This window comes from Elgaria multicarinata, chromosome 6 (assembly GCF_023053635.1).
Source record: "Elgaria multicarinata webbii isolate HBS135686 ecotype San Diego chromosome 6, rElgMul1.1.pri, whole genome shotgun sequence".
Classification (NCBI taxonomy): Eukaryota; Metazoa; Chordata; class Lepidosauria; order Squamata; family Anguidae; genus Elgaria; species Elgaria multicarinata.
Genome location: NC_086176.1, coordinates 271,292 through 297,187, shown reverse-complemented (window position 1 = coordinate 297,187; position 25,896 = coordinate 271,292). Strand labels below are relative to the sequence as shown.

Below are 25,896 nucleotides of genomic sequence, written 5' to 3'. Positions count from 1 at the left end.
ATTGTGATTTTTTTCAGTTTACCAGAGCTTTTTGTTTGAGTTAACTCCTTTTAATTTTATTTATTTGTTTTAAGTTTAAGTTTATTTTTTAAAAAAAATTTATTTTATTTTATTTTATTAAATTTTATTTTCAAATTATCATTACCCTCTTTTGGACATATAATACATACGTGTTAAAATTTTATATGTCTTTACATATGTCTGTGACTTATGAATGTCTATAGTAGCAGACAATGCTACTATAGATGCTACATCCCTTGTTTCATCCAACCCCCCCTCCACTCCACATTACTTTTGGTTTGTATATTCAGTACCTAGCTTACATATTGTAGTTTTTAATAAGCATTACATAATCTGTAGAATATTGGAATATAGTCAAATGATTTTATCTGACTCCATAAATTACATTTTTTTCTTTAATTCCAATATTTTTTTTAATAGTCAACAGGGCTATGTTGATACATATGTTATTCAAAATTTTATGTTCACTATGGCCACAACTTTAGAATTTTTCACATTTATTTTCACTATTTGAGGAGCCTCAAATACCAAACATTTAAAAGGAGAATGTTCTGAAATAGAATTTTAGGGAATTCACATAGTTTGTAACTCAGATCCTTCTTATCACAAAATAGACTGTGTAATAGAAAGTTGAAATGCAAATCTTTATTACTTATAACCAAGGGGCATTATAAAAATAGGAGTTTAATTAAATAAATAACAAAAACTATTAAGCAGGATTCATTTTTTTCTATCAGTAATTGCATGGTATTGTCTAGAATTAAATGTAATATAAACACAAATCAATCAGCTTCTCGTGGTGGAAGATTTTATTGAGCACTATTACTTTTTATCCTTTTGTATTGTTTTATTTATTTATTACATTTCTATACCGCCCAATAGCCGGAGCTCTCTGGGCGGTTCACAAAAATTAAAAACATTCAAAGTATAAAACAACAGTATAAAACCATAATATAAAATACAATATAAAAGCTCAACCAGATAAAAACAGCAGCAATGCAAAATTACAAATTTAAAACACCAAGTTAAAATTGATTTATAGACTGTTAAAATGCTGGGAGAATAAAAAGGTCTTCACCTGGCGCCTGAAAGCATGTAACGTAGGTGCCAAGCGAACCTCCTTAGGGAGCTCATTCCACAGCCAGGGTGCCACAGCGGAAAAGGCCCTCCTCACTTCCTTTGGCAGGGGCTCGCGGAGAAGGACCCCTGAGGATGACCTTAGGGTCCGGGCAGGTACATATGGGAGGAGGCGTTCCTTCAGATAGCCTGGCCCCAAGCCGTTTAGGGCTTTAAATGTTAATACCAGCACTTTGAATCGGGCTCGGACCTGGACTGTTTTGTTTTGTTTTGTTGCAAAAGCAGTTATTGGAAATGGGCATCCCGCCATTAACTGTCTGACCTGTCCACACTTTAATTCAGACAGTTTTTTCAGAATAATGCAATTCAAATGAAATACTACATCAAGACACTTTTGTTTTGGTATCTCTTTGCTTTAAAAACAAAAACAAAAAACACAGCTATGAATGGGATTGGCATTTTTATTAAAGAGCTTAATACAGCTCCATAATTTAGTTTGTACCTGACCTGAAGCAAGCTGAGTTATAATCAGCTGAAGTGATTTTCATACTTAAAATTAGGGCTATGATTAATATTGTCCAGGTATGTATTTGGTCTTGCATCGCACAATCATCCCGTTTGTTGGTGCGGCTGTTGTAGCTTGGGATTTAACCATATTATGCACTTGAGGGTGGACTGGTCTTGTCCTCTTCGTGGCACTAAGACAGCTGAAGTGGAGCTCTGCGAGTGTGTAACTTCATATCCAACCCAGTGCACTGTCTTTTTTTTCCTTGAAGAAGCCAGATTATCCAGTGAAGTATTTCTCTGTCAGCTTTAGAAAGTAATAGACTGGATTGAATTAGTAATTTTCAAAGGAGGGCAGTGACCTTTATGTCACTGGATTTTCAGTAGCCTAGGAAAATTCAGTAGCATACAAGGTGCGTTTAAAACAAAACAAAAAAAGAAAGGTAATGCCTATGGACTTAAACGATGTCCTGTAAGAGCAGTCTAGGCTGTTATCTGCCATCCAGAGAGTCCTGTAACTCTCCAGCTGCATTCAGATGTAATAATAAACTATGATTTATCATTATGAGAATACGCCTAGGTAATCCTCAGGCTTGTATGTTCCTCCCTCATGTGGTGTGGCCAAAAGAGGGAGATTAGAAGCTTCCACTTCCATTTTCAGTTCATCACAATTTATCGTTATATCCACACTCTAAACTATGGGTAATCTTAACTATGGATTATTATTATTAGTAGTAGTACATGTACATTGATGGTGCTATATAAATAAATAATAATAAAATAATAATAATAATAATAATAATAATAATAATAATAATAATAGTAGTAGTAGTAGTAGTATTAACCCTGTAGTTACATTTGGCAATGTGAGAAACTGTCCAGCACCACCACAAAACCGCTGTCATGAGAGGCATGGCAAAGGACAAGTAACCTTCCCAAAAGACAGATTACAAGTCAGAAGTGCAGTCTGAGCACCGACACGCTCAACAGCTACTTTGAATCCTAGTTTTCAGCACCATCAAAACCCTCTTCCACAGAAGACAAACTCTCTTACTCTCCCCACCCGCTGGGCCAGCTGGCTCACCTCCCCACTCCGCCATCTCGCTTGCTCTCCCTCTGGATCCCCACCCACACACTCTCTCATGGTGACTCACCACACATTTATGTACACACTCCCTCCCTCCCTCTCTCACATATGCACACACACAGACACACCCCAAATGCCCCCAGCCAGCCAGCCTCTTTCCATTTTCATACTCATGAATCTATTATGCATGCATGACTGTGTACGTACATGTACAGATGCACATTCCTTCCTTCTCATTGCAAGCGCATGAAAAACGCGTACATTCTTCAGGGGCTCTCTAAAATCCCCCTTGAACCTTTCCTCTCTGGCTCTTTCCTTGTCACACACATGCATCCCCCCTTCCATTCAGACGCAGAAGCACACACTCATCCTTGACCCACCACGTTGCTCCCGGTCCCCACTGGCTCCCTCCACACACTCTGCTGACTTCCCTGACCCAGTTGGCTTCCCACTGCACTTCCTTGCCCCCACTGCTCTCTTTAGCTCCCCCACCTCAGCTTACCAGACAGTAGTGACAGGAGTCCCTTTTACTTTTCCCCTTTGTTCTTGGTGACTGAACATACTGCAGAGGGAAGCATTGGTTTGCAGCTACCAGGGCTAGATCTACACGTCATTGCGAAGGCGCTTGCGTGTGTCTGGAGTGCGCCCCGAAGCTCATCGAGACACACAGGCTTACTTTCAAAGCGCATTTTCCCGGCTTTTGGGTGCTGTTATTTAGTCCGTCTTAAGTGAATTTAAGGCGTCCCTTCTTCCAACGTGTGTAACAATTAGTTGCTCTTTCCTCCCCCCCCCCCGCCCAGACTTATTTTGTTGCCTTTCGACTTCCGATACCATTTCCGGTGTGAACAGCAGCATCCATCTTTAATCATCACCTTTCCCGCGTGCGAGGACAGGTGAGGTCGGTTCCATTTTCCTCATTGCTTTCCTCTGTTGCCTTTCCCATTTTTAATTTTTTTTTAGTAGTTAATAGGGATGCGCATATGTGCTTAATTTCGTGAGAATGCTTCTGATCCCCTTATGTGGTTCACAGGCATTCATAGGAAATTAAGATGGCAGCGGATGGAGGCCCTCACTTTGCTTTGAAGCAATCCCAGCTTGCCAGTAAACAAAACCGTGTTTTTTTAAATTAAAAGTGGGAAGGGTAGGGCACTTCAGCAGGTGCCAAGAAAGCGATCTGGGAGCACACTGATTTCCTGCTGCTAGTTTATTGAAACAAGCCAGGTTCATAAACTACAGCATGAAGTTAGCTTGTTTCAGTAAACTAACTGCAGTTCATCTGGGCATAATGTCCAGTTCAGACATAATGTCCAATTAAAACAGAAAGAACAGCTTACCAGCTCTTCCTCATGACCATGCTGGAGAGGGAAGGGGAAACTGCACAAGCCCAAGGCTCATCTGGGCTGATCCAATAAACTATAGTTTATCATTACATCCAAACAAAGCTTCTGTTTGTCAAGTAAGAGTTTTCCCCCCTTCTCAAGCCTAGCTCATCCCCAGGTGAGCATCCCATTATGAGCAATTACACATAGAACTGATGAGTCCCCTGAGACTTGAGTTTGGGCATTCCTGATGGAGTTGAAGTTAAAATGCAGCTTCTTGGGGATTATAGGTTGGCTTCATTGTCCGTAGAAGCTGTACTGACAGAATGAAGACCTGTGCAACCATAGTTGTGCCCCCTGCACCTGTTCTGCTGCCTTCAATTAACTTTGTGCAGAATCAGCTGGTAGATTATTGCCTGTTTTTGCTTGTGGATATAAAGGATATCAACAATGAGCCTTATATTCCTTCCCACGTGAAATAGTATTAGTCTGCTAATGAGAATATTAAAAGATGTGTTCAAAAATATGTTAGGTTTTCTTTTTCCAAAACTATTTTAAACAGGGTGGTTGGTGGGAAGAGGGCCCTCACATATTCTCAATCTTCCCACCCATGAGGAAATCCCTAACTTTCTAATTTCTTAGAGTTCTCTTTCAGGCAGAACGCTACATTTTTTGTGGGCTCCTCCATTCCATATCACTCTTCTCTGGTGTTGGAGCTTCCAGAAGAGTTCAGACTGAAACAACTTCTACTTCTTCTTCTTCTTCTTCTTCTTCTTCTTCTTCTTCTTCTTCTTCTTCTTCTTCTTCTTCTTCTTCTTCTTCTTCTTCTTCTTCTTCTTCTTCTTCCATAAATTAAGTCATAAACAAAGTACAGAATACAGCATTCCCCAAGTACACAAACATAAAGCAGGGTCACAGTCTTATTTTCAATTTCCACATAATAACATAGAAAAGGAAATAAGGTTGGATATTATTTGAAACACCACTTTAATAAATTCTGATCACTGTGGTACAAATGTATCATTTTGTAAATGATGTTGGCCTCTGAAACTCTTCTTAACTGAGAGTGCAATGCTGATATTTATTCTGCTAACCAGTTGAGTGAAATGGGAGTGAAGGAATGATTATGCAGATTACACATATTAATCATCTTGCTTCTCTTCTTTGGTGAGAAATTGTTCAACGTCTGACGTTTTTGAGGAGAAAATCCATAATCTTCTTCTAGATTTGTATTCATGAAGGTTGACTACTGCATTCTTTCCCCCACCTCTTTAAAATTCTGTGGGCTTTTTCCATTTCCACCTGCTGCCCAACTATAAGCGTCCTCCTAGTTTGCATGGGGAGTGGCTACATTTTGATATATCATCATTATATGTAAAAAGAATCAGATACTCATGATGATGAGGAGGAGGAGGAGAAGCTCTTCTTCCTTGGATGTGGCACCTTTAAGCTTTTTCTGTGTCATTGGGGATGCATGTTAATTGTGTTTTGATTTATTAAATGGTAGCATCAAAGCAAGAAAATAACATTTATTTTAAAAAGATCTTCATAAATCAAACTAGTATAATATTAGTCATAACCTTTCTGCTACGTGATATTACACTCTTCATCTTTCTCATTCGTTTTGCATGCATCTACTCACTTCTGTACAGGTACGGTCTCAGTATTCTTTGCTACTCGTAGGGAAAGTGGTGCCTGGGAGAGAATATAAAAGATTGTTCTGTGGGGCGTGTTCTTAATTTCAACTTGCACAACCAGAGATGAATCAATACTGATTCATTTGTTGTTATATGTAACATTTCATCTTGTCATGATGACGGCAGTTGCCTTTACAATTCTGGGGATTTTCTTTTTCTAACTGTGATGTAGAAGTTTCCTTTGTTAGCATAACAGCGTGCTGTGCTTTAGGTAACTGTCTTTTTATTTGATGCTAATGGCTTTAAAGCATTGTCTCCAATGGGCACAAGACAGGAATTTTTATATTCTTGACAGTGTAACTTTGCTGCATGTCTTGAACGTGGCTTCCCAACGGCCCCCTTCCTAGGCAGTGTCTCAGGAGCAGCTTCCTGTGCCACCCACGGCATTGAGAAAATGGTGCAGACCTCCTCCCTCCACAGCACACAGAGATCTTCCTAGGTAGTTTTCTGGATCGGGGCCTATGTCTTTTCATTACTTTTCATAAGACATCTAGTAGTGCAAGATTTGTTATTACTGAATGATGAGGTGTTCTCTATTATTATGTGTAATCTTGATTTGTAGATTATAATTTTATATTATGTACCAGGATTTGGCAAAATAGACAATGTTTCACTGGCTAATATTCTTTCCTTTTTAGTATTGGTGTAAACCCCACCCACCCCTCTCTCTCCTCTCTCTCTCTCTTGGCAATGCAGTAGTTAGATGCTTTCTATATGATATCACATTATCTTACATTATGAGCAGAAAATTCTTCAAACATTTAGCATCTGACCTCTTGCTATTCATTCAGAAGTCCCTGATGTATAGGCAACAGCTTTGTAATGTAAGTGTATAGGGGTTACTCTTTGGATCCTAGATTCAGAATCAAAGGATTCCATACTGCCCTTAAGCCCAAGACTTAAAAGGCCTTCTAAGACCTCAGTGGAGGTTGTAACTATGATATAACAGCAATCAACCCAGAAGGAGTAGGACACACTTCCCCCTTTCAGAAGACACCTTAAACTACGGCTTTAACTACGGTGGTTAAGCCAGAAAGTCACTGTGACATCAGGGCAGATGCAGGCATAGAGTTGAAGGCAGTCTGGGCTGCAGGATGCACAGGTGCGGGCAAAGTTTTGATCACTCATTGCATACTGTAGAAGAAAACCATTGGTGAGTAATTAAATAGATGGAAGACATCTCAGCATTGTTTGCTTTGGTTGGAGAGCAGTTTTTGCAGCATAAGAAAATCAAATTCTTCTTTTAGCTATAAGTGGGTGCTTTTTGTTTGAAGGATGAGATTTGTAAAGGAATCTGTTTAATGCAATGTTCCTTAAGGGGCACTTCTGGGTAACTTGTTTCATTTTCCAAGAATTGATTGGCAAAGAGATGTCTCTCTGAAGATTTTCAAAGAGGATGGAGAGTCTTTATTGGATATGGTTCAACTTTTAGGGCCACTTCATAACTTAGAAGAGAAGCAGCTATGCGTGTAAGATTTATCATGTACTCACTTCTGTCCTGTTCAAACCTCACGTACTCTTTGGAAGCCTGTGTTGCAGATCCTGGCTCTGGCTCCTCACCATATAGCTGACTTATGTGCTACTGGAAGAATAGACACAAGTCCTTGTCACTTGTAAGAATTGCCTTCAAGCTACCAACTTTTATACATTTTATACATTTTTCAAGCCAGTGACAAATGAGTGTGGGCAAGTGAGCTAGTGTAAAATTTTGTGGACTAGTAATTTTTGTAGACTAATTTGCAAGGATGGGGTACAGGCTTAAAAAAGAAGAAGTGTACCAGCTGTCTGAAGACTTGAACTATACCTGATCCATCCAGATCCATCCATCTCATCCATCCAGCCGCTCCTTAAAAACCTGGGCTGCAAGTTCCTTAGGGGTTTAAGCACCATCTAAACCAGAATGTGGAAGGCTTTGTCTTTCCCCCTGACTTCTCGCTGTGATGGGGAATGGGACAAGTTGCCTGGCCCAGTTGCACCATCTCCACAACCCTATCACTTCTGTAGTAGTGCATGCACAGGACATTCTTCTTCAAAACTAAACTGTTTTTTGGTATTGTTCAAAATAAAATGGGCTCCTGCCTGTTATTTAAAATGATCTATAGAAGTCTAGCAACTCTCATGATTTACAATAGTACTGACTGAGTCACTTCCTAGGCTGTTTTGGATATTCCCATTTGTTTAGCCAAGATATTCACAACCATAACCTGCATTTCTGCTAGTTATGTGATGATTGTGATGATTTTTGTATTCTCCTTTTGTGTTCTCAGTTACTACCACACCTGCTTGGGAAAGCCCAGCAACAACCAAGTGGGCTTAAGCTGAAATTACTAGTGATACACAAGAGAATGCTGAGCATGATTCACCTTTACAAGTCCCATTCATGACAATGTGGCTCTCTGGGGAGTTGGCCTCACTTTTAATAAGAGAGATGCAAAGGCATAAAATCGCATTTAATCTAATTCACTGGTCTCTTGTTTAGTTATTAATTATTAAGAATATATTTAGAATGTTTAGAGCTTTTCCCCATTACTGACATGTCAAATTTGCATTTTCTTAAGCAATACAAGGATTCTCTCCACAACATAAAATCTACAGTTTTGAAGAGGCGAAAGGTCTGGATAGGATCAATGAACGAATGCCGCCACGGAAAGATGCTCTTCTGCAAAGCAGTGTTAATTCTGTGAATGAAACCAATGCCAATGGACGCAATGGGACTGGCAACCACAATGCCCAGTGACTGCCACATCTGCGTGCTTAACTGTTGTCTTGCCTGAGAATTCCTAGAGAGCAACTTGACACGACAATAGCCAAAATATCCCGGTCCACATGTTTTACACAAAGTAAAATCGTAGCTTGATCTTTCGAAAGAGAACTCACTTCTCTTGCTTTGGGGATTTGGGGATGCTCTCCTAAATGGGATGACTTGGATATTAACAGTGTGTTATCAAAGTCACCCTATGGAGAGGTGACTCCATCCAGGGACAAGATTTCGCATGTTACTTTTTTATCATTGTCAACACTTTTTACATTTACAGAATGGAATTGTCTTTTCAAGGTAGGGTGGTGGGTTTTTTTTTGTTTTAAATCAGATCTTCTGATGCATCCCTATTTATTTAATGGTCTTATAAACTGTCTTTAAATGATAATTTTACAGTGGTCTTAAAACAGACGTCTGAGGTTGCAGACAAACTGCATTTTAAATAAATGAAAAATGCCAAAAATCTATAATTCTGTAAAATGCTGATATCAGGTGTACTGTTGCTAATTCTGTATAATGTTCAACATATTATTTCTAGTTAACACCTATCAAAAGATTTCTATATAGAAATGTTTATTATTTGAACACAGGTGTTAAACATATTTTAATTTAGAAATGTTTTTGCCCAATATTTTGAGACTTTCCCCACATGTGAATGTTACAGAAGTCTAATAATATGAAGATAGCTAAGTTACTTCTAAATAAATTTTGTACATTGTGTTTAAAGTAAATTTGATTTATATCGAATCTGTAAAGCTTGGCTTTGTATTTTGTGCATACATGTTTTCATTTTGCAAATATTTAATATATAAACCTATGAGGTACATAAAAAAATCTTATAGTTTAAGCAGCAGTTACAGATATTTTAGTTCATTGTATTAAAGTTGCTTAAATAGCTAATGATCATCGGGCTGAGTGACTCCTGATGTGTTCTTTTAATTCTGTAAAAAAAAATGGAATTTTGTCCATACAATGCATAATTATTCTGTTGGTCATTAAGATGATAGTGGAAATATAAAATGAAGATGCATGTTATGTTTTTGATAGCTCCTGGACTGTTTGGTTAAAATAAAATCAAAATCAAAACCACATGCTGATTTCATAGAATCATAGAATAGCAGAGTTGGAAGGAGCCTACAAGGCCATCGAGTCCAACCCCCTGCTCAATGCAGGAATCCACCCTAAAGCATCCCTGACAGATGCTTGTCCAGCTGCCTCTTGAAGGCCTCTAGTGTGGGAGAGTCCACAACCACCCTAGGTAACTGATTCCATTGTCGTACTGCTCTAACAGTCAGGAAGTTTTTCCTGATGTCCAGCTGGAATCTGGCTTCCTTTAACTTGAGCCCGTTATTCCGTGTCCTGCACTCTGGGAGGATCGAGAAGAGATCCTGGCCCTCCTCTGTGTGACAACCTTTGAAGTATTTGAAGAGTGCTATCATGTCTCCCCTCAATCTTCTCTTCTCCAGGCTAAACATGCCCAGTTCTTTCAGTCTCTCTTCATACGGCTTTGTTTCCAGCCCCCTGATCATCCTGGTTGCCCTCCTCTGAACACGCTCCAGCTTGTCTACATCCTTCTTGAATTGTGGAGCCCAGAACTGGACGCAATACTCTAGATGAGGTCTAACCAGGGCCGAATAGAGAGGAACCAGTACCTCACGTGATTTGGAAGCTATACTTCTATTAATGCAGCCCAAAATAGCATTCGCCTTTCTTGCAGCCATATCACACTGTTGGCTCATATTCAGCTTGCAATCTACAACAATTCCAAGATCCTTCTCGTTTGTAGTATTGCTGAGCCAAGTGTCCCCCATCTTGTAACTGCGCCTTTGGTTTCTATTTCCCAAATGTAGAACTTGGCATTTATCCCTATTAAATTTCATCCTGTTGCTTTCAGCCCAGCACTCCAGCCTATCAAGATCACTTTGAAGTTTGTTTCTGCTTCCATGGTATTAGCTATCCCACCCAATTTTGTGTCATCTGCAAATTTGATCAGCGTTCCCTGCACCTCCTCGTCCAAATCATTAATAAAAATGTTGAAGAGCACTGTGACTGAGCCCTGCGGTACTCCCCAGTTTGAGAAGGTTCCATTGATAAGTACTCTTTGAGTCCGATTCTGTAGCCAACTGTGAATCCACCTAATAGTTGTTCCATCTAGCCCACTTTTAGCTAGTTTGTTAATCAGAATGTCATGTGGTACTTTGTCAAAAGCTTTGCTGAAGTCAAGATATATGATGTCCATAGCATTCCCACGGTCCACAAGGGAACCCTTATCAAAAAATGAGATCAAATTTGTCTGACAGGACTTGTTCTTGACAAACCCATGTTGGCTTCTAGTAATCACCGCATTGATTTCAAGGTGTTTACAAATTGACTTCTTTATAATCTGCTCCAGAATTTTCCCAGGGATGGATGTCAGACTGACTGGTCTATAGTTCTCAGGTTCCTCCTTTTGCCCTTTTTGAAGATTGGGACATTTAACCAACAATGAACTGTAGTCAAATGCCACTTTACTTTCATTCTTCTGGCAATTTGCTACTTATCTTTCTCATCCAATGGATAAACATTTGAAACTTATGTCAATAAGTTTCAGCTCCCATTTGTCAGTGCTACAAAATACAACCTGTATACAATCCTATCTGAAGTTGAAAACTTGGTGCATGTTTTAAAGCATGTGTTTTATCAAAAGAAGCGCACAATAAATGTGCCTGGCCATGTCTCAGATTGGTTTGGTTTAACTTTATTTCAATAGTTAGGTTCTCTGAATGACTTTATTAGAAAACTTACTTAATGGGCATAGTATTATATTAGAGTTCGGTTTCACGAAGTAAAATAACTGGGTCAGGTGAGCTCTACCTGAGTCTTGTCTATCATATCACTTAGAAGACACCAGTGGTCCACTCCTTCTTGTCTAATATTTATTTATTTATTATTATTTATTTAGAATATTTATATACTGCTCCCCATTGAAAAATTTCGGAGGTACAAGGTAAAGTGAAAATAAAAACAGAATAAAAACAGTTAAAACAAAATTTTAAAGAAGCAAATAGCAAATCCCAACTGTGCCAGACGCAGTCAGACATGTACACTCAAATGTTTGACCACAATAGTGGAAAATATTTTTGCAACCACACTGTTTAAAGATTGAAGGTATATAGTTACTGTACTTCAGTGGCTCCTTACCTGGTTTCAGGCTGCTCCAGGGTAAATAACAAGACAAACAAAAGCTTCCCAGTGTTACACCCTACTTTTACAAAAGCTAGGACCAGCACGTGTCTGAACATTTGATAACCGAAGGGAGAGTGTGGAGGAGGAAGATTGAACAAGACAGCAGAGCCTGTAAAATCACACAGTGTATAACAGAATGGTTCTAACTAGAGGAGAGTACAAAAAACAGGGTATCGTTCCAATGACAGGGGAATATGTCCCCCGTAGGAGGAAATATAACCACAAACAATCCAAGATAACCAGCTTTTTCTCAGTTAACTCAGAGGGAATTAAAATAACAAATAAAGACACTAGGCACTCCCATACCACAACATCAAATGAGATCTTGGACTGGTCATTGGGTCCAAACATGTTAATGATGCCACCAGAACCCGAATTCCCAAAAGAAAGCAGACGTAGTTTGGCGTCCGAATTTTCTACAGTTGGGGAGGGTCTAATGGGTAATAGACAACCCCATTGTATATCTCAAGACAACACAGTAGACATAACGACTATACTTCCTATAAATGAACAAATATCAGTGGGTAGTAGTCTATCCCCCTCGCAACCCAACTTATCTTTCCCCCAGTTAGATGGCTGTACATATTCTCCATCGAACAGGAATAGCGATCCCCAGGTGTGGTCCAGCCTGCTTAGATCCCAGCACGAGATGATTAAAGCTCTATTTGGATGCTGGGCAGAGGATATAACATTAATAAAGAACTACTTATCTGAAAGTAAGGACCTACTAATCACCCTCACTAACTTCGTATTGGCCAAAAACATAAAGGAAGTCAAGAGTGGTCAAGCAAAAGAGGACAAGCTGGAACATAAACGAATTAAACCAAATTATAAAGCCAGTGATTCGAACACATGACAGATATATCAGAGACAGCCTACCCCAGTGGAGAGGAGACCAACCAAGCTAAAAGGAGAAAGAAAGACAACATCCCACCTTCCAATCAATAGGGGCCTGAAATCAAAAAAAATTAAAGGCTATAAACCATAAAGGGAGAAAGAAAACAGAAAATATGAGACAACCCAAGTATAAAAACAAGCCTAAAATGAATTATAATAATTCCAAATACTGGATGCCCAAGACAAGAACAGAGCAGCACAGCCACTGATCCCAAAGAAGGAATGGACCACACAGATAACCGATCCGGGAGAGAGGAAACTGATACTCGAAAACCAGGGTATCCACTCCAACATAGTAAATTTAACTGAAATTCAGGACCCGTGGGCATTACTTGGCCATGAAGCCCAAACAAAAAAAAAGCCTTCGGTTGAGAAGGAAAGAACATTAACACCAACGCTCCTATCTGGGGGGAAATCCTCATGAAATTTGCAATTAATGAATTGTACCTTGGTATTTTCCATCTACCCCAAACCAAGGGGCATTCTAACGCAACAAGAGCGAAAATTGCATTTCCTACAGTTGATATCAATCTGGGATGCAAACCCACTTGGGCAAAATATGGAAACAATCCAAAAAATTGAATATCTTTACTATAACGACAAAACAGCACGAGCCCTGGTTACCTTCGCTTCTTCGGATTTGGCAGCTAAGATATATAGAAACAAAGAAGAATACCTAAGACGGGGATTGACAGTGAATAGATATTTCAAAGATATCTCCCCAATGTCCTCATTGGGATCTTCCAGCAACACGAATGTTCATATTCATAACTTGCCTCAATCGGATCCCAGGATTGGTGATCTCATCAACTTGGAGGATACAGCCTCAACAATTGTTTCTGATTATTTGCCCAAGACTTCCATAACACTATGCAACCACGGCGAAGTCAGAAAAACGGGTCCCACAAGGCTGGGGGACCTGGGGGATCTTTTTGACGCACTTCAACCAGAAATTAATCAGTCTAAAAGTCCTTTAACACTTCCAGGAAACAAAGAAGAGAGGGACATGAGACTTTTTGTGATGGAGGATAGGAGTGGCTTCTTGGAACAACTTTACCCAGAAGAGATAAAGCTCATAGAGAGTTTTGATGCCTTACCTAGCATATATCAACATCAAACCCTTTCTAGACTAAGAGCTCTGTTGGAAATACTTAAACCTCAAAAATCCCAACATATGGTGAAATCACGGGTTGAAACCCCGCGAATCAAAAAAGAAAGGGCTGCTGGCAAAGATAGGCTTAATAAACAAGACCTGCAACCACTAAAGAAGACAAATGAGGCGGATGGTGGAATGAATACTTCAGCCCCTGATATTTCCATACACCCCCCTAAGGAAAGTCGACCTAAAACGGGTCATATCCCCAATGGTCAGAGGTGTAATAAAGATCTAACCAGCCCTATAAGAGGCCAGGTCATGCCTTTAAATCCAACAGACAATACAGGTATACTATACCCGAACATTAGTGTGATCAAAAGGGCGCTTGATGGCCACCCATTGATACACTCAGATAATCCAACTGTAGCACCTGGGGCCGAGATAAGGCAATATGATATTACAGTCAATGATAATAGGGATCAAGAGGGGGAATGCACCAAGACGAACACTAACCCTGCAGTCTATGCAGGGAAGCCATCATTGAGCCCAATAACAGAAACATCCGTAGCGAAAGTCATGGCGCCTAAGCCATCTTGTCCTTTAAAGCCTAGGCCCCCCAGTGACTGACAAAGAACTGCTGGAAGTAAAATGAATAAAGAAAAGTGCTCCTCCTATCTCTTTGGAAAAGCCCACACAGATCCACCCTTAGCCCCACTGAGGTTTTTGTCCTGGAATATCTCAGGATGGGATAATAAACATAGGATTCAAACAATATCTATCCAAATTTCATATAGTGGGGCTACAAGAAACATGGATACAAAGATTGCTAAGAAAGGGAGGAGTTGTGGTGGATTAGCCCTGGGGATATCTGTAAACCTGAATGTTGAAATTAAGGAAATACCCACTCCCTCACAAAATTTGCAGGCTATCCAATTGACTAAATACAGAAATATCAGGCTGGTGTGTATAAATATTTATATCCCCCCTAGGGGCTCAATTTATTACACTCCCGATATGTGGGATACTCTTGAATCCCTTATGGACACAATTAGTCCACAAAACCCCCCCTGCGCGATGATAGTGATGGGGGATTTCAATGCAAGGATGGGTGATGGATATACTTTTGCACAACAGAAATTTGCATTAACCAAGGACAATTTGGCACACCTCCCCACAAGGAAATCTAGAGACTGTGCATTCAACGAAGCTGGCGCCAACCTATTTAAACTTATGTATAAATTTAACACGTTTATCCTAAACAGCACGGGCTCAGACGATACAACGGCAAATTTCACCTTTGCCTCCCAGAAAGGGGGAAGTGTTATCGACTATTTCCTGATAGATTCAATAATTGCCCCAAACGTAAAAAACTTCGCGATAGGGACTCAACCTGCGAGCGACCACCAGCCGGTGCTTCTGGAACTCTTTGGAACGCAGGGAATAAGCAATGAAACGCCCCCAGAAATGTCATACACCCAACAAGGTAAACGGAGATTAAGATGGGACATTAATCTACAGGAGAAGACATGGGACGTCTTGTTCAGTTGGGAGTGGTTAGCCCTAAGAACCAGCTTTTTGAAAACAGACCAATATGACCTTCTTTCCCTATTTCATAACATGACACAGCAATTGGGCTTTATATGTTCAACCACTTCCCCCCCCCTAAGTTAAGACCCCATCCAGAGGGTTGGTTTGATCAAGAGTGCAGAGACGCTAGGCGTGTCCTCTGCTCCTTGAGCAGACAGGCCAAGTACGGGGCTCAGGCCCACGCCCTGCATGACTTAGTGACAAATCGGCGTTTGTATAGGAAGCTCCTTAAACAAAAACAAAACACTTTTTTCGCCCAATTATGGGCCGATATCGAACAAGCTTCCAGAGATCGGGATTCAACTAAATTTTGGCAATTGGTTGCCTGTAAATTAAAGGAACCCATCTATGGGATGTCAGCGCCGATTATGATCAAGCAATGGGAGAGATATTTTGAAAAAATGTATAATCCGGAGGGAACAACCTACTTGACACAGATAGTACTCCCCAACATTCTAGAGACAGACCCATGGCCAGATGTTACCACTAGTGAGGTTAAAAGGTTAATCTCTAGCTTAAAAAGAAGGAAAGCACCAGGGGAAGATATGTTACCCCCAGAGATTTTTCTAGAAAACGAGCTCTGGTGGGCCCCTATTCTGGCTAAAATGTTTACTTTTATCAACCAACATGGTAAATTTCCCAACGGTTGGGCCCAAAGTATAGTTGTACCAATTTATAAGAAGGGTGACAAATCATCACCGGCCAATTACCGACCCATTAGTCTGCTAGATGTGGCCTCCAAACTATATACTAAGCAACTCTTAATAAAAGTTGAAGATTGGGTTGCTCAAAATAACATCATAGGAAATGAAAAAGCCGGCTTTTGTCGTGGCAAATTGACAATAGACCAGTGTTTCATTCTAAACCATCTTAGAGAGAAATACTCTGGGCACCCAAAAAAACATCTATATGCCACATTTGTAGACCTAACCTCAGCTTTTGATAGGATTAATAGGGATAGATTATGGTACAAGTTATGGCATCTTGGGATGGATAGGCGTCTTCTGATTTTGATAAAAAACCTATATACAAATACGACCATCCAAGTTAGAGCTGGAAGGGGAGGACAACTGTCGAAGGAAGTTAAAACATCCATAGGGGTTAGACAGGGTTGCCTATTAGCACCTATCCTGTTTAATATATATGTAAATGATATTATTGGTTATCTGTCTGGCAATTCAAACTTTCCTGTAGCCGTTGGTTTGAGAAAACTGAACATACTGATGTATGCGGATGATATGGTGTTATTATCACAAAATTTAATAGGAATGAGAAGAATGCTTAAAGCTTTTGGAGAGGCCTGCAGGAAGGAACATCTGTGTATAAACTATTTAAAAACAAAAGTAATGGTATTTGGAGCTCGCCCCCCCCTAAACATAAATGGATGCTAAACAGCCATCCTCTGGAACAAACCATCCAATTTAATTATCTAGGTATTTGCTTCAAGCAAAACGGCGTGTGGTCCAGTCATTTGGCGGCAACAAAGCTGAAAGCACAAAAATCAACGCATACTGTGTTAAGATTTGCTAAGGTTAGAGGTGGTCAGCTGGTGGCCTCAGCTAGTAGAGTATTTATAGAGAAAGTGGTACCCCAAATAACATACAGTGCTGAAATATGGGGGGGCACAAATGTACGCCCACTTGAGGTTGTCCAAAATAACTTCTTAAGGACACTGCTAGGTCTCCCACCAGGAACTCCCACCTGCTATACAAGGGCGGAACTTGGGGTATTGCCTATAGCATACTATATTTGGAAGACTATGTTTTTCTATTATCTTAGAATACAACATCCGATAAATAAATTAGTAAGCCTCTGTGTAAATGAACAGAGAATTTCTCTCTTCAGAAATAACTGGATAGATCGATGCGAAATCAGATTACGAAACTTTGGCCTCGATCCTAAAGTAATTTCGGGTGGAGACATACAACATCAACGTGATGCAATAAGACAAGCACTGCAGAGCTATTTTTGTAAAATAGACATGGCTGCAATTAAAGTCTCTAGATTTTCTGATAGCTTTTGGCTCATAAAATTGACCCATAGGGAAGAAAAATATCTGACAGAAATTACCACCCCTGGCCTTCGCAAGGCGCTTACTAGCCTGCGATTCCAGACAATGCCATCCAACTTTAGAGAGGGGAGATTCAAAAACATCCCCAGAGAACAACGTTTATGTATTTGTGGTGACCAAGCAGTAGAGGATACAGTTCATTATGTTCTATACTGTAAATTATACAACACCCCTAGGGATAAACATCTAGCGAGATTTCTGGCTTCAATTACTCATTATACAGATCTGGATAAAATTGGCTACTTATTTACAAACACTGCGAAATCCATCTTGTTAAACCTGGCTTGCTTTGCAGTGAAAGCGGCAAAAATTAGGAAAGACTTGGTGTCCCCTGATAACTAAGATTGCTGGTAAAAATCCCTGCACTATACATGATGTTTCATATGTAAAAGTTCAATATTTGATGTTTAATACAATGCTGTAATGTAATGTTTTTATATCATGATTCTTGTATCTGGCTAAAACCCATGCTGGGTTGCCTTAATAAAATTTGAAATACCTGGTTTCAGGTTGAGAATGGTCCATGCCTTGTTACACAGAGAAGACAAAGCTTGGTGAGAAGGACAATCCACCTGGGCCAGGTGGCCACATAGCTCTTTTGCTTCATCCCCCCAGGAGAGAGGGAAGCCACGGGCTAATAAATGTAGTAATAATAATTTTGTTTTTATTTATAGCCCACTCTTTTCATGGATACTCTGAGCAGTGTACATGGCCATAAAAACGTATAATAAAATAAATTATTGTTATATTAGTAATAGTAGTGGTATTACTGTCATTATGTTTGTGTTGTTACACTTAGGTGTTTCAGCAGCCATTTGAATCTTAGCTCTTCATGATATCTTGTTAACCATTTTGCTGAATTATTTTGATCCTTGATGTGCCAAGATGCAGCTGTGATATAAACTCACAATGTTATTTATCTACATCTGGTATTGTTTCATTAGTCAGTGCTTCTAATTGGCATTGTTTCTTTATTAGGTTTTTTTTAACACTCTGTAATATCATGTGATAAGCAGAATGGCAAAGTATGAGTGGGGGGCGGGAGACACATTGAAATTGTTTGTGCTCATTCGCCCATGGATGACTGATAGCAGCTCTTGATCTAGCATAAGCAATATCTTCCATATATGTTGGGTGTACAGGATGCAAAATTTCAGTCAGCCACAGTAGGCAACATATCCTGAATAATTTTCCACTCAAAGTTAGTTGTGTCAGATTGTGGTAGCTGTAATTCAGTATTGCAACATAGATAGGGTGACCAGATTCACCAGGAATCTGGAAACCTCTGGAAAACCAGAGGTCTCCGGGGCAACCGCAGTGTCTGCCATTTTATGACACATTCATTTATTTTTAATTAGTGCTAACATACTTTTCCAGCTATATTTTTAATAAAGGAGGGCTATAACACCTAAATGCTACAGTATCTTTGTTATTGTTATTTATTAAATTTATGCATTTCTTGCCACTGCAGAAAGCAGTCTCAAAGCGACTTGCACAGTGCAGAAATCCATGATTAATATAACAGGAAAAGTCCATAATCAATATAAACCATAATCAGCATAGTAATAGAAATCGAAATAAACGCCATAAAAACATAATCTAAAAATGATACAACCTGAAAACGATACAACCATGCAGAATATCTCCCCCCGCCACCTGCCCCTCACAGCCTAGAATGAATACCACCAAAACAACCCTATGAAGAGAGACTGAAAGAACTGGGCATGTTTAGCCTGGAGAAGAGAAGATTGAGGGGAGACATGATAGCACTCTTCAAATACTTAAAAGGTTGTCACACAGAGGAGGGCCAGGATCTCTTCTCGATCCTCCCAGAGTGCAGGACACGGAATAACGGGCTCAAGTTAAAGGAAGCCAGATTCCAGCTGGACATCAGGAAAAACTTCCTGACTGTTAGAGCGGTATGACAATGGAATCAGTTACCTAGGGAGGTTGTGGGCTCTCCCACACTAGAGACATTCAAGAGGCAGCTGGACAACCATCTGTCAGGGATGCTTTAGGGTGGATTCCTGCATTGAGCAGGGGGTTGGACTCGATGGCCTTGTAGGGCCCTTCCAACTCTGCTATTCTATGATTCTATGAAGACATAACTAACGTCTATATGCCTGAGAAAACAAGTTCATCTTTGCCTGGCACTGAGAACATGACAGTGTCAACACACGGCACGCTGACTTGAGATAAAAGAAGGGGGTAGGGTAGAAAAGGTTCATTCCCAAACTCCCACCACATCCCCCGGCCCCGAGCAGCTCTTGGTGGGAGCACACAGAGAAGGACCTCTTAAGCTGACTTCAAGGATTAGGTAGGTTTATAATGTTAAATTATGTATAATATTAAATAATGTTAATTGTTTTAACGTGCTTTTAAAAAAAACCTCTTTCCATGCAGTGGCATTAATCAGTGCTATCACAAAATGGTGGCGATTGGAAAGTGTTTCTCCATATTGCCACCGAAGGAGATCTCTTGGAACAGCATTCAGTTACGAAGCTGGAAGAGCCAAACAGGCGTCCTTCCTACCAGCAGCCGATGCCTGTGTCTGTCATAGAATCATAGAATAGCAGAGTTGGAAGGGGCCTACAAGGCCATCGAGTCCAACCCCCTACTCAATGGAGGTTCCATGAAGTTAGGGTTGCTTAGGGTGACCATATTTTGGAAACCAAAAAGGAGGACAACATGGCCGCCCCATGGGGGTGTGCCCACCAACATGTCCAGCCACCAAGGGGACATGCCCACAAACATGTCCATCCCCCAAGGGGGCGTGCCCACCAGCATGTCCAGCCCCCAAAGGGGCATGCCCACCCAAACATGGCCTTGGTCACAGGTCTGATTTCACAGCACACAATTAAGACAAACCTGTTCTACATAACATCTTAATGTTAAGATCACTGGAATAAAGTATAAGTGAGACATTCAATGTATCTGAAATTAACTTCACTCATTCCTACTTCTGTAGCTTTTGCTGTACGTTGAAGCTTTTGTTATACTGTGTGCTCAGCTACACCAAGCAGGGTTATCCACCATGAAAGCGGCACATAAAAGGCAGGAGCCACACCACTGCTCTACAGAGGTATTCAACTGCACCGCAGGAGCTACACTACCGCTGTACAGCGGTACCGAAGTGCACCGACAACCGCTGGGACCCATGACACATCTACACCAAGCAGGATATAACACTATGTACATACCTTTTTTTCTGAGTGAATGGTCCTGTTGACAGGAACTTTTAGCTGTATGTTGCCTTTGTGTATACTGTGTGCTGTATGTTTCTATGGTTTAAAATTTTGTTTATAATTTTTAATGTTTTAATATTTTGTAAACTGCCCAGACAGCTTTGGCTATGGGGTGGTATAAAAATGTAATTAAATCAATAACAACTGCTATCTAATGAAGAAGATGTTTTCTGGGCAATTTGCAATTTCATGCCTTATAGTCAGTGTGCAAAATCCCACCAACACTCACCCAGGGTGCCCCCTTCTTCCATAGTAGCCAAGGAGAGAAATGCCACAATACCCTTGTAATGTGTCTATTGTAGCAGTAACTGCTGCGCTTATTATTTCCCCCTTACTCAGTACTTGAAATCGGTACATGGAAATATTGACTTTGAAAATTATGTTTCTCCCAAAGGAAAACCAGTAAGGTTGACCATGGCAATAGTGCAAACTTAAGAGCTATTTAGTTGTCTTCATTGATAAGCAAGGGCAATTATAAATTTGAAAAGTGCATTTATAAAGTAGGTGTCCATTAAACCAGTCTGTTTTAATTTTTTATTAAGAGTAATGTAGAAGTATAGCCTAGCTTCTGTGCAGTTTTAGTTAGGACTGTACACAATTCCACCTCAGCGAAGAATCTTTGAGCATACAGTTTTTGATGGAAATGGTACAGTCACCAAGAGTGTGTCCTTATGTGCCCATGGACCCTACCCCGGCTTTGTGCCCTTGCTGCTTCTAGCAACAATAGAGGATCTGCTGTTTACTATAGATTTTTTTCTGACAAAAATAGCAGCGTTCTGTTTTATGTTTGAGGATGCTTTAGCCCTTCATTTTATTGACTGCTAGGGCTGGACACCTTCATTTTTACTGTCCCCACCTCCACCCATTTCTCAATGTTTTTCTTCGTTCATATGACGTACTGGTGAGTGGAAGCCTGTTGCTTTGGTGCTATTCCCCCCGCCCCCAAAGCCTCCGGAGTCTCTTATCACTGGAACAGATACATTCACTTTTGGTGTATCCTGCCCCAAGGATGATGCAAATCAGAGGGCAGCGTGTTTGGTGCCTCCCACCGCTAAGTTTTTTTTAAAAAAAACCCACAAAACAGAACCCCAGACCTTGGCCATCTCTGGTCCCGGCTGGCAGCTGCTGGGCTGCAACTCTTGGTCTAGCAGCAGCAGCATTCTGCCAACTGCACATGCAACAGGAACGGGGCTCCCTTCTTGAGTTTTCTCGTCAGAAACTGTGGGTTATTGTTTAAGGAACAGCCTTTCTGGGCCAGGCAGCCGATTGGATCTGACCCAGATCCTTCCCAAAGGGATGTGCCGGAAGGGTACCAATGAGGGCATCCATCTGCCACAGCTCCATTCTCCCCTCCTTCCATTGCGGTGTCACTCTGTACTCTCCGTCAAGAGGGAGGGTGAGGTGGCAGAGGTAGCGGCTTCTCTCTGGCCTTTCCTGTTTATTTTATTTATTATTGCATTTATATCCTGCCTTTTTTCCTCCAAGGAACCCAAGGTGGCATACATAATCCTCCTCCTCCTCCTCTCCTCACAACAACCCTGTGAGGTAGGTTGGGCTGCGAGTCCGTGACAGGCCCAAAGTCACCCAGTGGGTTTCCAATAATAATAATAATAATAATAATAATAATAATAATAATAATAATAATAATAATAATAATGTGGGGACTAGAATCCGGATCTCTGACACTTTAGCCGCTACACCACACTGGCTCACCAAGCAGCAGCAGTGCTTGGTGAGTAAATACTATATGCCAACTCTGCCTGGGAGTGTGTGGGGAATCCTCTCATCATCCCTTAGCACTACCCTGACCCCACAAATCACAGTGGCCACCAGCCACCACTGCCTATTGTACATGTATGTGTACATATGCATGTGCCCACTAAATAGAAGATTAAAAGTGCCTCCCTGGTCTTGCTTTTGACACTGTTGAATCTCTCTCATAAAGTGTTTGCCCTAGATCTACTTTTGCATTTCTATGTCCCTGTTTTTACACTTGTCCGTTATACACACTAGACAAGGCAATGGACAGGTATCTGCAATGCAGGGACACGCTTTAGGAGGCTCAACTCCCAGACACCATGTCAGCCCCTAGAATAGATGTCCTATTCTACTCCTTTACTGGGCTTGTTCAAACACCTGGCTGCTGCATTTCCCCTTCCAAATAGTCAATTTTTAATCAATGATATTGTTCTATGACCTACACCATTGTCCCCCAATAGGGCCTACTGTAGTCCTATACAAACCTTTGGAAAAAATATCTTTGGAGATAACAATTTGAACCGCTCTAATTTAAAATGGTGGTTCCAGTGGCAACACCAATGAGAAGTCTGTGTGGGCTCTTTTGACCTGGTGAACATGATGCTTACTCATAAGTTCCATTTTGTTCAATGGGGCTTATGTCCCAAGCGAGTGAGTAAAGGAATGCAGCCTTAAGATATTTAGTTGAACAACATTTTCCCCTCAATGACTGATTCCATCCTATATCCTCTCTACTTTCCATCTGCATGAGGATAACACCACCCATTCCCTTACCATCAGAAGGGCCTTATACTTTTATCCTGAAATGATTTAGGAACTTTTGTAAAAAAAATTCTCTCTCTCTCTCTCTACTAAGAAAAGTGAAGTTTGGCACTAGTTTCATACTTGAAATGACTGAGAGCAGATATTTTATTTCCCAGGTCATTCCTGCGTGCAGTCCCAAAAGACATGTTTTGCTAAGGCTATGCCAAAGTACAGATTATACTAGTTTTCCCCCATTGTCTGAAATCTGTGAAGTAGCCAGAGTAATTCATTACAGCTTTTGTTACACATAGTGCCCTAAAGCAGATGTCACAGTCAAAAGAGCAGCCCTTCTGATTATTATTTCCTGACTGTCCCCCATGTAAAGTGGTAGTGCCCCTTACAACATACCCAATATGTCCCAGTAGTTGTGGATTGCTGGGAAAAGAGTGTGCATGTACTGGGCAGAGTACAGGCTTCGCAGACAGGAGGTACGAGCTCCATGCTCAGAACGCTCTCAAGAAGCAGGGCTGGGAGAGGCCTCAGTTGAAGGCTCCAGAGAGACAATGCCAGTCAGGGCACACAAATAATCTGACTCGGGATAAAGCAGATTAATCTGTAGGCTGCTTTTCAGGAGAACAGTAATGATCTTATAATTGAAGATCCAGGTTTTCCTGGAATACCATTGCATTAAAGAGTCAACATGAGATTTTATAAAGTAGCCAGCTTAACTTACTTCTATTTATGCTTTTAGAGACAGTTATCACCCTACATCCTTAAAGCAGCAAGTGTTTTAACTCCAATACCTGTTTTGCTTTGCTTTGAAGTTCTTGCGTTCTCATAGATTTTCCTCAAGTTCCTTTAGCCGCTCCACTTTGATTTAGCTGCCATTACAATACATGTGGAGGGCACATGCTCAAGATGTTGTTCCATTTTATAGGTAGCTGGCATTTATATACTTAGAAAGCTGAAAGTTTTATGATGCACACTTCTAGTTTTCGAAGTTCTTTTTAAACACATAACAAGTGGGAACTGCAACAAACTTTTGCAGTACGACAGTGGCGGCAGATATACGGCCCTCCAGAGGTTATTGGACTGCAACTATTTACCATTTTTAATTGTTGTAAACCGCCCAGAGAGCTTCAGCTGTGGGGTGGTATATAAATGTAATAAATACATAAATAATAAACTCTCAGCAGCCTTAGCAAGCATAGCCACATTTGAGGTATGATGGGAGTTGCAGTCCAACAACCTCTGGAGGTCCATATTCTGAGATTGGGAAGACGTGCTTTGAAGTCATGAAGCTCACTGGGTGACTTTGGTCTACTCACTGACTCAGCCTAACTGACCTCACGGGGTCATTGTGAAGGTTTTAAAAAGAGCAGATCATGTACACCACCTCAAGTTCTTTGCAGGAAATGGCAGGATATAAATGTAACAAATAAATAACTCCTGTTCTGGGTTCCAGCCATCCAGCCCTGCCTTTCCCAGGATGCTCCATTCCATGCAGTTTCCTGTTTTTCCTCAACAGACAATCAGCACTCTGTGGCCCCACTGAGCTGCTTCAGAGTCCCCATCTCCCTCCGTTTTTAGCCCTTGAGCTTTTTTTCCATTTAGCTTTTTATGTTATTCTGCAAGCCTTGGAGTTCCCTCAAGTGTGCTGCACCCTCCTTTTTGTGCATGGAAGTTGTTGTTTTGGCTACATAAAGGCTGAGACTTGAAGAATGAGCTCACTATTAGGATATGAATTTTCTACTCAGAAGTGATTTCACTTGCATGTTTGAGATAGCCCCATTATATAACCTTATCCTTGGGGCTATCTCAAACACGCAAGTGAAATCACTTCTGTAAGTCTATATCCCGTAAGTCTAAATAGACTGTAAGTCTATATCCCGTTTCCTGAGAGAAAGCCTAATTGAACTCAATATGATTTACTTTTGAGTAGACATGTATATTATTGCATTGTTAATGTTTCTAAATAAGAGATGTGGCTTATACTAACATGTTTTTGAGTGTAGTCCTGATAACAGAAGAAACGCAGACACTTCACGACAACTCAGACAGCACGTGTCTTAATTTACATTGTAAAGTACATGATGTGCTAAATTAAGGCAATTATTTGTGCAAAACAAAAGCCCTTCCAATCAACCAAAGCATACTTATTTGCATTGTCTAGGATAACATACTCTTATAATGCAGTGATAGTTGGGCTCTTCGCCTAAGCAGCTCTTGTTCCATTTTCTTTGTCTGACAGGGCTCTTTATTGACCAACAATGGCTACAAGCAAGCGCCTGTAGTCTCCACTTGTGTCACTTGATATCATTGTGCCCAAAGTCTTCTGGAACATCTGAACAAACATCTGTTTGATTTGTACAAGATCAATCTGTGCCAAAAGAAACAAAGCAAAGTTATCATACAGAACATAACCTAACGCTTCATAGAATGGAAAGCTGGGCACCCCCCGTGAAGTTCCGTTCTGATTTGGTGCGCAGGAGACATCCATCATGGGTTAACTCCTCCCACTGTCCAGGACAAGCAAGGAACATGTGACCGGGCTTTTTGCCTCAGACCTGGCCTACGTGGCTCCTCCCAAACAGTTCTTTTCTAGCTGAGCTTTTAGACAGAGGCCCTGTTCAGAAGACCCCTTAAACCATGGCTTTAACCATGATGGTTAAGCCAGAAAGCCAGGCTGTGTTCAGAAGACACCTTAAAACACGGCTTTAATCCTGGTGAATAAAGCAAAGGCCATGGTTTAAGGTGTCTTCTGAACACAGCCTGGCTTTCTGGCTTAACCACCATGGTTAAAGCCATGG

General features: G+C 40.7%; 2 protein-coding genes across 2 annotated transcripts in view; one reads left to right on the top strand and one right to left on the bottom strand.

The window, feature by feature from the left end:
• The window catches only part of PPP3CB (protein phosphatase 3 catalytic subunit beta), a 65,347-nt gene extending 56,478 nt beyond the window's left edge, over positions 1 to 8,869 (top strand). Inside the window, exon 13 of the mRNA XM_063128891.1 lies at positions 8,264 to 8,869. Within this exon, the coding sequence (XP_062984961.1) occupies positions 8,264 to 8,442 (179 nt within the window). The 3' untranslated portion in view covers positions 8,443 to 8,869. The remainder of the gene's footprint in view (positions 1 to 8,263) is intronic.
• A 16,264-nt stretch (positions 8,870 to 25,133) lies between these two features.
• Positions 25,134 to 25,896, bottom strand: part of ANXA7 (annexin A7) — a 46,975-nt gene continuing 46,212 nt past the window's right edge. The window contains exon 13 of the mRNA XM_063128865.1: positions 25,134 to 25,466. Coding sequence (XP_062984935.1) covers positions 25,344 to 25,466 — 123 coding nt within the window. The 3' untranslated portion in view covers positions 25,134 to 25,343. The remainder of the gene's footprint in view (positions 25,467 to 25,896) is intronic.